The sequence below is a fragment of the Aureobasidium melanogenum genome (assembly GCF_000721775.1).
Source record: "Aureobasidium melanogenum CBS 110374 unplaced genomic scaffold scaffold_3, whole genome shotgun sequence".
In the NCBI taxonomy this organism is placed as follows: Eukaryota; Fungi; Ascomycota; class Dothideomycetes; order Dothideales; family Saccotheciaceae; genus Aureobasidium; species Aureobasidium melanogenum.
The window spans coordinates 814,683-827,775 of NW_024470055.1; the positions used below are offsets into that span (position 1 = coordinate 814,683).

Below are 13,093 nucleotides of genomic sequence, written 5' to 3' on the forward strand. Positions count from 1 at the left end.
GAGGAAGAGGAAGAAGAATGAAGACAGAAACAGACACGAAGAGAACCGTCGCGTCATTTGAGGGAAATCATCGGCCAAGACCTGATGCTGTTGGCCGAGGCAGCGTCAAAGCCCCACACTCATTCGCTCCTCCTTTAAGTGTTGTCGAGCTCCTAGTATAAGCAGACAATGATCAAAGTTGTGTTGCACCTCCTGTCTGTACTGCAAATGTAAATCCAAAACTTCCGTTTCCTACTCGACGTACAAGTGAGGGATCGGAGCCGGCGGATTATACACAAACGTATCAAGTGGTTCCGCCCGATTGCAAAGTTCAAGAACCTTGAGGACCTCTTGCCAGCTCATGTTCTCCAGGATCTGGTTTTCTCTCGCAATGAGGTTGCCTCTGAGCTGCTTTCTGTAGCTTGAGGATCCCTCTGGCCAAGTTAGATCAGGATGATCAGGATGATCTGTGATGGGCAGACTTTCCTCACGGTCTATTTCCCTGGGAGGTGACACCTTGATCGAAGCTATATATTTCGACCTTGACGCGGCTCTGAACCATTGAATTGGTTCTTCGATGTTTCTGTTCATTCTTCTGACAAGTTTTGGTTCATGGCCGCCGAACTCCTTTTTTCTGCCTTGTATCGATCTTCTGAATTCACTCATACGAGGATCGCCGAGGATTTCGAGCGATAGAGGCTGGCTCCCAGTGGGTTTGAGCAGGAGAGCGATAACAGAGGCGATACCACAAAAATCACGCAAGGACAGATGGCGATCCTGAATTCGATGGACGAGTTGGCCACAGATCCGGCGCCTGCGTGCTCTCATCATGATCATGGTGCTCAACACTCCACCCAGAGCCGCAATAGACACTGTAAATGCTGACGGCCGAGACTCAGATGCGATTGAGTTGCCTTTGTACTCGAGCAGGACATTGCGTTCGGTGTCTGATAGCTGACGTCCAATGGCTTTGCTTGCGTCCGGCTCCAGGCTTCTCAAGGTATTGAGCTCGCGGTTCGTATAGTTGCGCTTTATGAAGAAGTAATTGACAGGCCTGCAGACAATGCCTTTGTGTAATAAAGTCTCGAGATCTTGTATATTTGTGTCGGAAAACATGTTGCGGCGGAATCAAATGGAGAGATGAGGGTAAATTCTCTTGAGAAGGAATGGCGAGGCTTTGTTATACGTCCGCTTACATGCATGATGCTGCATCATCAGCGTCCCTTGCTTGGTATCTAGGTATTTGATGCCTACCACTATCCACAGCCTCTTGAAGACTGCATCCAACAACTGCCTCGCCGTCAGATACATGACGGAGAAGTCTACTCAAGAGCAGTCACATCCCACAAAAGGCTTCTTCGCACAAACTATTGACTGCATAGTCATATCATGTCTCTCTTGCTTCAGATTGTTGATCACACACGGTGCTTTGCGAGCATCCAGCGAATGAAAAACCCAATTTGGCAGTTGGAATTTCGTTCGTATCATAAGAAAACAAAAAGGTACACGACTAGGATTGATAACTCCATGATCTATGATCGCACAGCAGGGTACGAGTCCTGCCCATATGTCCCATTGAGAGTGACTCTGCCACTGACGCTTCCGTCTTCCAGCCTCACCCACGTCTCGACGTTTTCCTTGCCCTTCGTGAGCACAACTTGTCTACTGCCTCGAGTCCATGATCCGTAACCACCATATCCACTGTGTCTGCCGAAGCATAAATCCAGTCCATTGCCAGTCAGGTTCATACCCTTCAGCTTTGAGTCCCATCTGAAGCACCAGTCATCGCCGTGATCATGACCTGAAAACACTGCTTTGAGACCTTTGGTATCGAGGAGGGCTTGCATGAAGGGTATATCCTGGCCATTGTAGCTGAATGTCGTGCCGCTAACCTCGCCTTGGCCCGAAGCAGAGCCTTGTTGAGCCAGCGGATTGTCGTCGTTGATACCAGGCTCGCGATTCGCGTTCACGCCCGTGGTTTGGAAAGCTGCCATGGCGTTGACAGGTATATGGACAAACGCGACACTGGGTACGACATGCCCATGCTTCTTCTCCAAGGCAGATCGGGTTTCGGTAAACCAATCGACAACACTCTGAGAGACCCAGTTGGGCTGTGGGACCGGCGTTCCAGATGCGGATTCCTGCTGGAAATAGTTGCCACCACGAGAGTCGAAGAACCAGAGCAAGAACTCGGGGACAACCGAATCATTGCCGTAGACGGGCAGGTAGTAGTTTGATACACCCGCATCAGATGCAGAAACCATGTTCTTTGTGCGACTCAACGAATATTTCGATTCTTCTGCGAAGATGCCTTTGCGTGAAAGATTGAAGTCGCTATCGTGGTTGCCATATGTGCTGGCCCAGCTCATGCCACGCTGAACCAGAGGGGCTACGACAGAGTCCACATACTTGGTAGAGTTGTGTAAGAAAGTGTTTTCGCCGGTAATGAGGTCTCCGTTCAGAACAACTAGGCCAGTAGTCTGCTCATTGTCGAGGACAGAGTTCATAACTCTAGCACTTTTGACATCTTGCTCCGGTCCCCAAAGTGTATCTTCAGCTTCTCCAAAATGTAGGTCGCTGAAGATACTGAGTTGAAAGGAGCCGTTGGCATCTAGTCGGAGGACATCTGTGGGTTGCAAGATGGGGATCGCACGAGTAGATACGGTAGAAGCAGCAATGGCAAAGATGATAGAGTATACAGGAGACATGCTGAAGTGAGTAGAGTAGTGGCAGACATTGATGCTTTTGGGGAACATAGCGGTCATTATTGCCTCAATGGTTTATGTATTTATCATGTTGTGGTTGAGAGGTGAAGATCGACCGCCGGTACAGAGTTTCTGAACGAGAGCCACTCGCAGCCTGCACGTGGTCGGTTCAAATGGTACATCTCTTCAATACGAGGGCATGGCCGACAAACCCTTTTTGATAGGCTCATAGATCAATGTGGTTAAGTTGTCGCATGAAACAACTTATACAATAATCTTGTGTCGCAAAAAGATGTTCGTATGCAGATTGAGGAAGGTGTTAACTTGCTTCGTGATGATTTGAAAGTGTAGGCCATGGTTGACGGAGATTGTCAACTGCAAAGTCCGAAGCAATTTCTTGGGAAAGCACGACTCGTTTCAGCTCGTTCAACATCAACAATAATGCCGTATCAATGCGACTCTCGGGCGTGGTGCGTAGCGCCTTCCTCGCCTTGATCGTCCCTGCCATCTTTTCGACCATCTGGCTCTATCTCTATCCCGCCTTCCAGAACTGCCACTTTCCGGCTCCTCAAGAACATGGCATAGCACCTTTTCGACTCCTCGCACTTGGCGACCCGCAATTGGAAGGAGACACTTCTCTCCCCGACCCTAACGCGCCTCTGTTCCCCGGCCTCGTAGGTCTGCGCAACCGCTTGTGGACCGAACCACTAGACGTCGCAGCACGAACCTTGCAACGGACCGTCAAGGACATAATCACAAGAGATGTTCCACGATTGCTGCAGACGCAGAGAAAGAAGCTAGACCTGCTGGGTAATGATTACTATCTCGCACATATATACCGCACCACCAAATGGTGGACTCAGCCGACCCACGTCTCTGTGCTGGGTGACCTGTTGGGCAGCCAGTGGATAAGCAACCATGAGTTCGACCGACGAGCCGACAGGTTCTGGAACAGAGTCTTCGTCGGTGCTCACTTCTGGAAACATGAGACGCCCGAGGAAGAGCTTGGAGACACACCTGTCTGGGACTTCGTGGACAATTTGAATGCCAGCCAGGCGCCAGCTCTGCTCAACGTGGCTGGAAACCACGACATCGGATACGCTGGTGATATTGATCATCACCGTATCGACCGGTTCGAACGTGCCTTCGGACAAGTCAACTGGCGCATCAGAATCCCCTTTTCAAATCTGTCGTCAAATCCTACCACCGAGTTGCACCTGGTCAACCTCAATTCGATGAACCTGGACAACCCTGCTTGGAACCAAGATTTGCATCGCGCAACGCACGACTATCTGGACAGTGTCATTGATGATACAAACGCACGCAACCCTCAGGATGCAGTTCTCTTGCTCACACATGTGCCCTTGTACAAGCCAGCCGGTGTTTGTGTTGATCCTCCTTTCTTCAGCTATTTTGAACCACACCATGGTGGTGGCATTCGCGAGCAAAATCATCTTAGTCGACAGTCAAGCGACAAGATACTGAACGGTTTGTTCAACCTACCAAACGGGAATAAGCGCGCGGGCATTGTGCTCAACGGCCACGACCACGAGGGATGTGATACATGGCATGATCGCGCCGATACCGAAGAGGAACAATGGATCTCTACCAAGTTCCCTGCACCTAATACAACCATGAACGGTATCCGAGAGGTCACCGTCCGTAGCATGATGGGTGACTACGGCGGAAACGCCGGTCTGCTCTCTGCATGGTTCGACGCCAAAGAGGGCATGTGGAAGTTCGAGTATGCTACTTGTGCAATTGGGAAACAGCACATCTGGTGGGCAATACATGTCATTGATATTGTTGTTATCATACTAGGAACTGCGAGCGGCATGCTCCAGCTTTTCGATATGGCTAAAGCACAAAAGCCTGTCTCGAACACAGAAAAGAAGAATAAATGAACAAAATCTTGCATCATGTCATACCAAGATGAAGGCCATCTTGGATTGCAAGCTCAGGAGCTTGTCAACCAGTCAACACCAGCTTGCGCAACCTCAACATCTTGAGCGACCGTGCCTCCACTCACACCAATAGCGCCGATCAGATAGTTATCCTTCACCAAGGGCAGTCCACCACCAAAGATCACCAACCCTCCATTGGTCTCCTCAATCCCATACAAAGGTTGACCAGGCTGAGATTGATTATAGAGACCAGCGCTAGGGACCCCGTTGAACAAAACACTCGTTCTGGCTTTCTTAATGCTGATATCAATACTGCCTGGGTATGCATTGTCCATGCGGAGGAAAGCCACTAGAAGGCCTGATGGGTCTACTACAGCGATGTTTTGGGGTACGATAGTTGCCGCTGCTTTGGCTGCTGCTTCTACTATAGCTGAGGCTTGGGTCGCAGAAATGTAATGGCGCTGGTTGGGATGTCAATGACAGTAATTAGTGAGCTTGGTGGACTTCTTACCTGCATTGGTGTGCTACCAATCCCATTGGTGCTCGTTAGGTTTCCAGACATGTTACAGGTAGACGCGTATGTGCATGAAGAGAGGGTGAGCAAAGAAAGTGCGATAGTAGAAAGTGATGATAGCATTCTTGTTCAATGCAGGCTGCCGACTAGAAGCAATTGATCTTCAAAGGCTCATATCTCGAACTCAGAATGCTCCAGCCTTTTATGTGTTCTGGTTCGAGGAAACCGCCATGAACATACCCCGCATGATTTTGGGGCTAAAGTTCAAGCCTCCCAAGGTGAAGCTCAAGGATAGCTCCTGTATCCCCGCTTTTGCGTCCTGTTCTCGACTTCATGTCATGCAAGTACGCCGCTTGACCGAGTACCATGAAGTTGTAGGCAGTCTGTTTTATGGGTCGAAGCTGAAAGAATGGAGAAACAAAATAAAGAAACCCCGACAGACGTCAAGCTCAGCCATCGTTCCAAAGGCCCTGTTTGAACCATTGTTGGAATGCGTCAAAACATTGACATATGCTTCTATTACAAAAAGAGGAGACGTTGAAAGCAAAACGTACAGCAGCAGGGATTCCCACGTGGTCACCCACCGTAGTACTAATCTGCCGTTCAACTGCTTATGTATGGCAGAGCGGACGGGATGCCCAGTTTTCAGCTGACTGTGGCCGTACGTGCTGGCAGATTAGTTTGATTACAATCTGAACCTGTGTGTTGCGACTGCAAGAACGAAGATATTGCTGGTCGGTTCAAGCATGTCACCAGGAAACCGATTCCAGATGCTTTAGGGCTACGACCGTTGAGTCATTCTTGCTATAGCAATGGATCAATAGCTGCGCTGGATAGGGCTTGCTCGTACAATAAGACAGACGGAATCCAACTGCGCGCAACGATTTCCCAGATATGGATCAGCCTCGTACTGTCATACATGCCTCCGAATCCTCGCAATTGTTGTTTTGCTCGACAGCCGCATGCGCAGAACCGAAGTCGCATGTGTCTCTAGTCAAGTCCCATGCATTTGTAGCATGGAAGTCAATCCCCGCGTCCAAAGGTAATGTTCAACTCCGACACAGCGTGCATTGGGACTGTGATGAACGCCAAAACTGTCAGCATCCCGTACAACAACACCGTTGTGGTTGAAAATGTATGTGTATACGAGAAGTTAAAGTTGGGTAGAGACATCCGCATCACCGCATCCCAAGCCCCGAGAATGTTCGCTTAAAAGACAGGAAGAACTTTTGAGACAGTGAGGTAGGTGGAAGCAGAATGGTCCATGAATTTTGTCCTATAGGGCCAACATAGCGGTTGTGCTTGGCGAGGCAACGCTCCTCGGTCCCGTACTCCATACATGGATGGCGCAATTACATCTCGCACTCAAACCAAGAACGGACCTCTGAGGTCACATTCGGTTGTCTTAGACCGGACCGGAGCTGTGGAAAGGGCTTGTCTGACATCGGAAGACGCATATTGTAGTCCGGCTGTTGGGTTCCTGACAACGTCTTGTTCGAGATCGCCGTTACAACTTTAAACAACTCAATTTGACAACGATAAAACTTTTGCTGATGAACATACAGGCTTACAGCCTTTTTTCCGTCAGCGATGATCAGCAAAAATCTCTGCTACGGACGAATGACCATCATACTTGCGAATTGTCATGCAAGATCGGCCAGCACCGTCATCTGAATACTGATTACTCTCAGAGCAATAAGATGTCCAGTATAGCAATTAGAGTTGTATGTCATACCTAGCTGTTGGGCCTATCGCACGTTGTGCTCGGCTTTTTTGTCCTGAATCATAGGGCTGATAAAGCATCATGGTAAAGTCAAAGCATGTCTACTAGGTAGTCAGAGAAGATGACCAGAATGTTTCGAGATACAAAGACTCATGGGCGCCCCATGGATGTTTGTGGCTTACATCAACTATCAACACAATGCAGCCCCAATTCTTCCGCTTCGTGAATCAGATCAATGATGGTCTTACAACACTCGACGAGGCGGCTGCTTCGCTGTCTGATCTTATGACTGACGATGAACATCTTGCTTTACTCCAAGGCGGCCGCTCTCTTACACAATACCTTTCAGACAACAAAGCGTCACCATGTCCGGCGTCAGTAATATCAAGCGTTGGCGTGCCTGGCTTTCATATCGTTGATGGCGCGAAACAATCTTTCTTTACCGAATTTCCCAGTCCTTTGGGTCGGGCGGCGTCATTCAATACACAACTGGAAGAACTCATCGTAGGTGTATCACTCATGTTCGAATGGTGTCTAGGCTCACAAGTTCTATAGGGAGAGGCAATCGGCTTAGAATTACGAGCTCATGGTGGTAACGTCTACAGTGGAATATGCCTGAATGTTACACGCCGGTCAGACTGGGGACGAGCACACCAATCTTATGGAGAAGACCCTTTCGTCATCAGCCGCATGGGTAATGCAGCAGCAAAGGGCGTACGAAAACATGCCATGGTAGCCGTCCGACATTTCGCAATGAACTCTATGGAAATTCTTCGAGAAGATAGCAGTATCACAATCGACGAAAAGACCATGAATGAGTTTTTCCTACAGCACTTCAAAGATGTCCTCTACGAGAGTGGAGCTGAAATTGTAGTGTCTGCTGGAAACCGCGTCAATGGCGTAGCATGTACGGAGAACCCATGCTTGTTGAACGGGACTTTGAGGCAACGCTGGCTCTTGAACGATCTGATTGTGGCTAGCGACTGCACATGGCAGGTGAAGAATGGACCGGCGTCCATCAAAGCAGGTCTGGACATTGAGATGCCTTTCAAGTCAGGAAGGACTGCCGCAGTTGAATCCGCTCTGGAACATGGAACCTTGGATTGGTCAAACATTGAAGCTATGACTGACCGAATCTTGAAAGCACAGCTCCGTTATCAATGCCGTGCGGCTCAGATGCCATCACCGGACCCCGAGGTGATCAGATGCCAGCGTCACATCGGTCTTGCTAGACGTTCAGTTGCTGAGTCGATGGTGCTCCTCAAGAACGATGGCGATTTTCTGCCATTAAACCAAACCTCCCGGATCAAGATGACAGTCTTGGGAGAACTGGCGGATAGGGTCAGCTCTGCATATCAATTCGACGCAGCCTCCCATGCTGCAGGTCCTCCTGGCACCAGTCCTCTTGAGGAGCTCCGGAAGCGCCACAATTTAGCTGTTGACTACCTGGACGGAAGTGAGGCTGGCAAAGCAACAAAGTCTGTCATGGATGCCGACTGTGTTGTATTATTCTTACGCCCCTCGAGTAAATCCGAAAACGAACAGAAGCGCGGCCGCTTCTTCGACCGCTTCAAATCTCGCAAGCAAAGTGGCGACAGTCGAATGTCCCGTTTCCGGGATCGCAGTCATCTCACGCTCCATGCTAAGGATGTTGAACTGGCCAAAGCCGTCTTGTCAGTCGCTGGCCACAAAACAGTGGTGGTGATTGAAGCAGGCACGAGTGTCACAATTCCTGTGTGTATCCGACAAAAAGCAAGTGCCATCCTCTTCTCCAGTTATGGATGCCGACAATACGGCAGGGGCTTGCGAGACGTTCTCTTTGGCGAGCAAGAGCCATCTGGAAGACTGCCCTTTGTGCTTCCCGACACGGAATATCAACTACTGGACAAAGAACGAAATGCATCTTCCCACGAAATCAGATACGACGACCACTGGGGCTACAGAAGACTACGACAGGAACAACAGAAACCTGCCTATCCTTTTGGATTCGGCCTCGGCTATTCCACCTTCTCACTCAATTCACTCTGGTGCTCGCATCCAATTGTCAAGTCCACGTTTGACATGACGGTCAATACCAAGAACACTGGCAACCGTGCTTCAGCAGTAGTGATTCAGATCTATGCTTCGAGCAGGTTAACACGAAGGGACAGTGCCACGCCGAGCGTAGTTCCTCCCAAAAGTCTCATCGGCTTTGCAAAAGAAATCATCCTTCCTGGTGAAAGCAATGAGATCTGTATCACCTGCCGCCTGAGTCCTTTGGCCGAGTTCCACAAAGATACCAGCAAAATGGTCGTTGCTGAAGGCCGGTACGATCTTTTTGTGTGCCAGTACGAAGGTGATTCAAAAGCCTTGACATCTTCGTTCCAGATTCTGAACGAGATTCGATGCTGAGTCAAAAACCTGATCCAATACATTTTAATCTTCTCTGTCGCGCTTAGATACCCATAGAATATTCCTACGATACACAATGATAAAAGCTTTTTGTGGTTAAGGTTAAGATTTGCTAGTGCTAGAAAGATAACGCGACATGACAGCATCTGTCTCTAAAATTTATGCACTTGCTTCTCCGTCAAGCCCAGATCCTTCAGTATGCCTCCTAGCCTTCCCTGCGTCCAACCACGACCGCCCTTGGCACCGGCAATCGCGTCCAACATAGCAGGCGGACCACATACCAAGACTTTAACATCATCGCCGTTCAACTGGGCAGGTAGCACCTTGCTAAGAATCCGCTTAGTCACATAACCCTTTTCCAGGCTCTTGTCCGTAGATTCGGTATCATTGACCACATATGTTGTCGTGAAACGGTCGGAATGCTGAGTTGCCAAAGCATCGAGCTCTTTCCTAATGAGAATATCTGCTTCGGTCTTGTTGGCATAGATCAAATTTACACGAGTCTTGTCTTCAGGGTTCTCAAGGACAGTGCGCAGCGCCTGGAACATGGGTGTGATGCCTGCGCCGCCGGCCACGAGGACGAGGTGCTTGTGCTGGTTGGGCTTATAGGAGAATTCAGGAATGGCCTTGACGTTCAGCGTTTGGCCAGGAGTAAGATTATGGATATGTGTCGAAGCACGGCCGTTCGGGTACTGCTTGACAAGGAGGGTTATATATGGGCTGTCTGGTGTGCTGATGGGTGTGTATGGACGGAAGGTTGGAAACCAAGAGCCAGGAGCTGTGTGGCGGGTGAGGAGCGATGCTATTTCATATCAGCTCATGTGTCTCCGGCTTCCTGCTCCTGCAAGAGACACTTACACACAGGGCTCAGTCCGCTGATGGCTCCATCCCCAGGCACTTTGAATTTCAGCTCCTTGGTGTCATGATTGATCATGCGTGCTTCCTCCAATGTCAGGCTCACAAATCCCATTGCTGGAAAGATAGGCTTCTGCCCAAGACTCTTCTGTGGTTCTGCTGGGCTTGCAGAAGATCTTGACATGTTGAAAGCAACCACTCCAGCACCAGCTGCCGCTGCAACTCCAAGCGTCGCAGGTGGGATTGAGGAGAGAAGTCTTCGAGGGGCCGCCATTTCTATAAAGACAAACTTTGGATCGTCGTCGAGAATGAGAAAGTCGCAGTGGAGTAAGAGTAGGTACGTCTCTAGAGTAACTTGTTAGGGAAGCCGCAATTGATGTTGAACAAGAGCGACTTCCGGGTGGGTGGCACCTACAGATATAGTACACGAATTGGACAGGCATCTCACTCTGCCGTCCGCTGTTCCTGCGTCACGGATCCTGCGACCGCGACAATTGCATGCATACATTGTCCGACGATGAGAAGAGATCCATGGAGGTTGGTGTTTGGCTCCAACCCCGCCCCGATTGCTCGGACCCCGATCTCGTTCGAAACAAAAGCCGCCCGGAGCACATGTGCTGACCCACCAACAACAATCACCAGATATTCTCTAAGTCCTGATGTCTGTATAATTGGCAACTGGTAGTGCATATGAAAAAGAACATGACTTGAATTCGGAAATTGTTCTCCCAGGAAAGCGGTTTCAACAAGAGTTAAAAAGTGCAACGACCTGCTCAGACGCTGTTCTCACTTAAACCTCCTCCTTCATTGACAAAACTACACTTTGCGGTACAGAGATCTGGAACACCTTTGTATGGCACTTCAACTTATTACTCCGAAAATCTTTGTCTGTCTCAGAAAGACTGTGACCAATTTCTGAGAACGACCTTCGAAGTGGGAGTTGATGAGATCAGACACGATATTTCGGTAGGGTCACCATGTAGACAACTTCTCGGCTAAACATCGGTAGGACTGTGTCCAGGTTGCATCATGTTCGAATCTCCTTGGGATTATGCGACATACAAAGAACTGGGGTCCGTGAAGATAATCGTCTCAAGCACGAAGTCGACCAGTGAGATTGTTGTTCCGCGACGTCTGGACATCGTGGACTTACTTGAAGAGGCAATCCTCGCGACCTGTACACGGGTCAAGATGTTCAATCCTCCGCCAAGTTCTCCCTCTGCATTGTTCTTCGCAAGCTCTTCCTAATCACACATTGTGTCCGGGTTAAATCGTGCCATCGAGATGCACAGGTAGTGAGGCTCCAATGACGAGGACGAGAACTCGTCTGCCTGAGCTCACTGACTCTCTGATTCTAACGCGCTTCCCAACGAAGTCGCGACATCGCCTCGAAAGGGTGATCAGTCACCAGATGTGTCTCCACACGGGGTCTGCATGGACCCAGACCATCAATCCTCGGATGATTCTTTGCGACCCAAGTTGAATAATTATAAGGATGCTAGTATTCGCCTTTCAAATTATTTTCTAGGTAGTAAGCCTTGATTCGCCTCGTTTGACGCTTTCCATCAGTCACCATGACTTCGAAGGCACAGGCTCAGGAGACTGTCGCCTCTTCTGACGGTACTACAGACTACAAACCACTCAGGTCCAGAGCTTACGACATGAAAAAGCCTCACATCACTGAGCTACCAATGACATGGAGTAATTGGTACCAGCATCTGGACTGGTTGAGCATCTACTTTATCATCGTCGTACCCATCCTTGGCCTCATTGCAGCCACTCAGACTCCGTTGCGCCTTTACACAGGGATCTTCGCTGTTATCTACTATGTCATGTGTGGTTCAGGCATTACAGCTGGTGTGTCATGCACGAAGAGATTGGTAGACTTTGAAACATACTGACAAGTTAACAGGATACCATCGCCTTTGGGCACATTCATGCTACAAAGCAACCCTTCCGCTCAAAATCTATCTGGCAGCTGCCGGGGCTGGTGCTGCTCAAGGAAGTATCAGATGGTGGTCAAGAGGGCATCGGGCCCATCATCGTTACACAGACACATCAAAAGATCCTTACTCTGTTGAGAAAGGCTTCTGGTACAGCCACATGGGTTGGATGGTTATGAAGCAAAATCCGAAGAGAATCGGTCGATCAGACATCAGCGATCTGAACGAGGATCCGGTTGTCGTGTGGCAACACAAACATTATATCAAGTCGGTCCTGACTATGGCCCTCATCGTCCCGACTCTTGTTTGTGGTCTGGGATGGGGCGATTGGTTTGGCGGGTTTGTGTACGCCGGCATCCTTCGCACAGCCTTTATCCAACAGGCGACCTTCTGCGTAAACTCACTAGCTCACTGGCTGGGCGAGCAGCCATTCGACGATCGGAACTCACCTCGCGACCACGTTATCACAGCTCTTGTCACACTCGGCGAAGGATACCACAATTTCCACCACGAATTTCCGTCAGACTATCGAAACGCCATCGAATGGTGGCAGTATGATCCCACGAAATGGATGATCTGGTCATGGAAAAAACTCGGACTCGCCTATGATCTTAAGCAATTCCGACAGAATGAGATCGAAAAGGGCCGTCTGCAGCAGCTACAGAAGAAAGTGGATCAGAAGCGAGCCACGTTGGATTGGGGCATTCCCATCTCACAGCTTCCTGTGTTCAGCTGGGATGAATTTGTCGCTCAGGCAAGAAGCAACGGTCAGGCTCTCGTGGCGATTGGTGGCGTGATACACGATATAGCTCCTTTCATCAAAGAGCACCCTGGCGGCAAGGCAATGATAATGTCTGCTATCGGCAAGGATGCCACCGCGATATTCAATGGTGGTGTATACCAGCACTCCAACGCAGCTCATAACTTACTATCCACTATGCGGGTCGGCATCGTTCACGGCGGCGGCGAGGTGGAGATTTGGAAAAAGACAAGAGCTGAGAAGGGAGCTGAGAAATGTTTGAGTACCTATAGCGAAGCGTTGGCGGATTAGCGATCGAATCGATGTGAATGTACATGCA

General features: G+C 49.5%; 8 protein-coding genes across 8 annotated transcripts; 3 read left to right on the forward strand and 5 right to left on the reverse strand.

The window, feature by feature from the left end:
- Positions 1–231: 231 nt before the first annotated feature.
- Positions 232–1,095, reverse strand: M437DRAFT_63409 (uncharacterized protein; the record flags this gene model as incomplete). Its single annotated transcript, XM_041024249.1, has 1 exon — positions 232–1,095. One exon carries the CDS (start codon positions 1,093–1,095, stop codon positions 232–234), a length of 864 nt encoding a protein of 287 aa, XP_040882888.1.
- A 416-nt stretch (positions 1,096–1,511) lies between these two features.
- M437DRAFT_41081 (Metallo-dependent phosphatase) lies at positions 1,512–2,687 on the reverse strand (the record flags this gene model as incomplete). Its single annotated transcript, XM_041020313.1, has 1 exon — positions 1,512–2,687. One exon carries the CDS (start codon positions 2,685–2,687, stop codon positions 1,512–1,514), a length of 1,176 nt encoding a protein of 391 aa, XP_040882889.1.
- Positions 2,688–3,136: 449 nt separating this feature from the next.
- Positions 3,137–4,588, forward strand: M437DRAFT_41779 (uncharacterized protein; the record flags this gene model as incomplete). The annotated part of the gene is made up of 1 exon (XM_041020440.1): positions 3,137–4,588. The coding sequence occupies one exon, from the start codon at positions 3,137–3,139 to the stop codon at positions 4,586–4,588; it is 1,452 nt and encodes a 483-aa protein (XP_040882890.1).
- A 53-nt stretch (positions 4,589–4,641) lies between these two features.
- On the reverse strand, positions 4,642–5,150 carry M437DRAFT_41703 (DUF336-domain-containing protein; the record flags this gene model as incomplete). The annotated part of the gene is made up of 2 exons (XM_041020425.1): positions 4,642–5,049; positions 5,100–5,150. The coding sequence occupies 2 exons, from the start codon at positions 5,148–5,150 to the stop codon at positions 4,642–4,644; spliced, it is 459 nt and encodes a 152-aa protein (XP_040882891.1).
- Positions 5,151–5,490: 340 nt separating this feature from the next.
- On the reverse strand, positions 5,491–5,775 carry M437DRAFT_41565 (uncharacterized protein; the record flags this gene model as incomplete). Its single annotated transcript, XM_041020401.1, has 1 exon — positions 5,491–5,775. A coding segment is annotated over one exon (285 nt), but the record flags the coding sequence as incomplete, so codon positions are not given.
- Positions 5,776–7,023: 1,248 nt separating this feature from the next.
- Positions 7,024–9,216, forward strand: M437DRAFT_41292 (glycoside hydrolase; the record flags this gene model as incomplete). Its single annotated transcript, XM_041020356.1, has 2 exons — positions 7,024–7,329; positions 7,381–9,216. 2 exons carry the CDS (start codon positions 7,024–7,026, stop codon positions 9,214–9,216), a joined length of 2,142 nt encoding a protein of 713 aa, XP_040882893.1.
- Positions 9,217–9,368: 152 nt separating this feature from the next.
- M437DRAFT_72723 (ferredoxin reductase-like protein) lies at positions 9,369–10,186 on the reverse strand (the record flags this gene model as incomplete). The annotated part of the gene is made up of 2 exons (XM_041025900.1): positions 9,369–10,018; positions 10,075–10,186. 2 exons carry the CDS (start codon positions 10,184–10,186, stop codon positions 9,369–9,371), a joined length of 762 nt encoding a protein of 253 aa, XP_040882894.1.
- A 1,459-nt stretch (positions 10,187–11,645) lies between these two features.
- Positions 11,646–13,065, forward strand: M437DRAFT_81717 (fatty acid desaturase; the record flags this gene model as incomplete). Its single annotated transcript, XM_041027607.1, has 2 exons — positions 11,646–11,928; positions 11,984–13,065. 2 exons carry the CDS (start codon positions 11,646–11,648, stop codon positions 13,063–13,065), a joined length of 1,365 nt encoding a protein of 454 aa, XP_040882895.1.
- Positions 13,066–13,093: the final 28 nt, after the last annotated feature.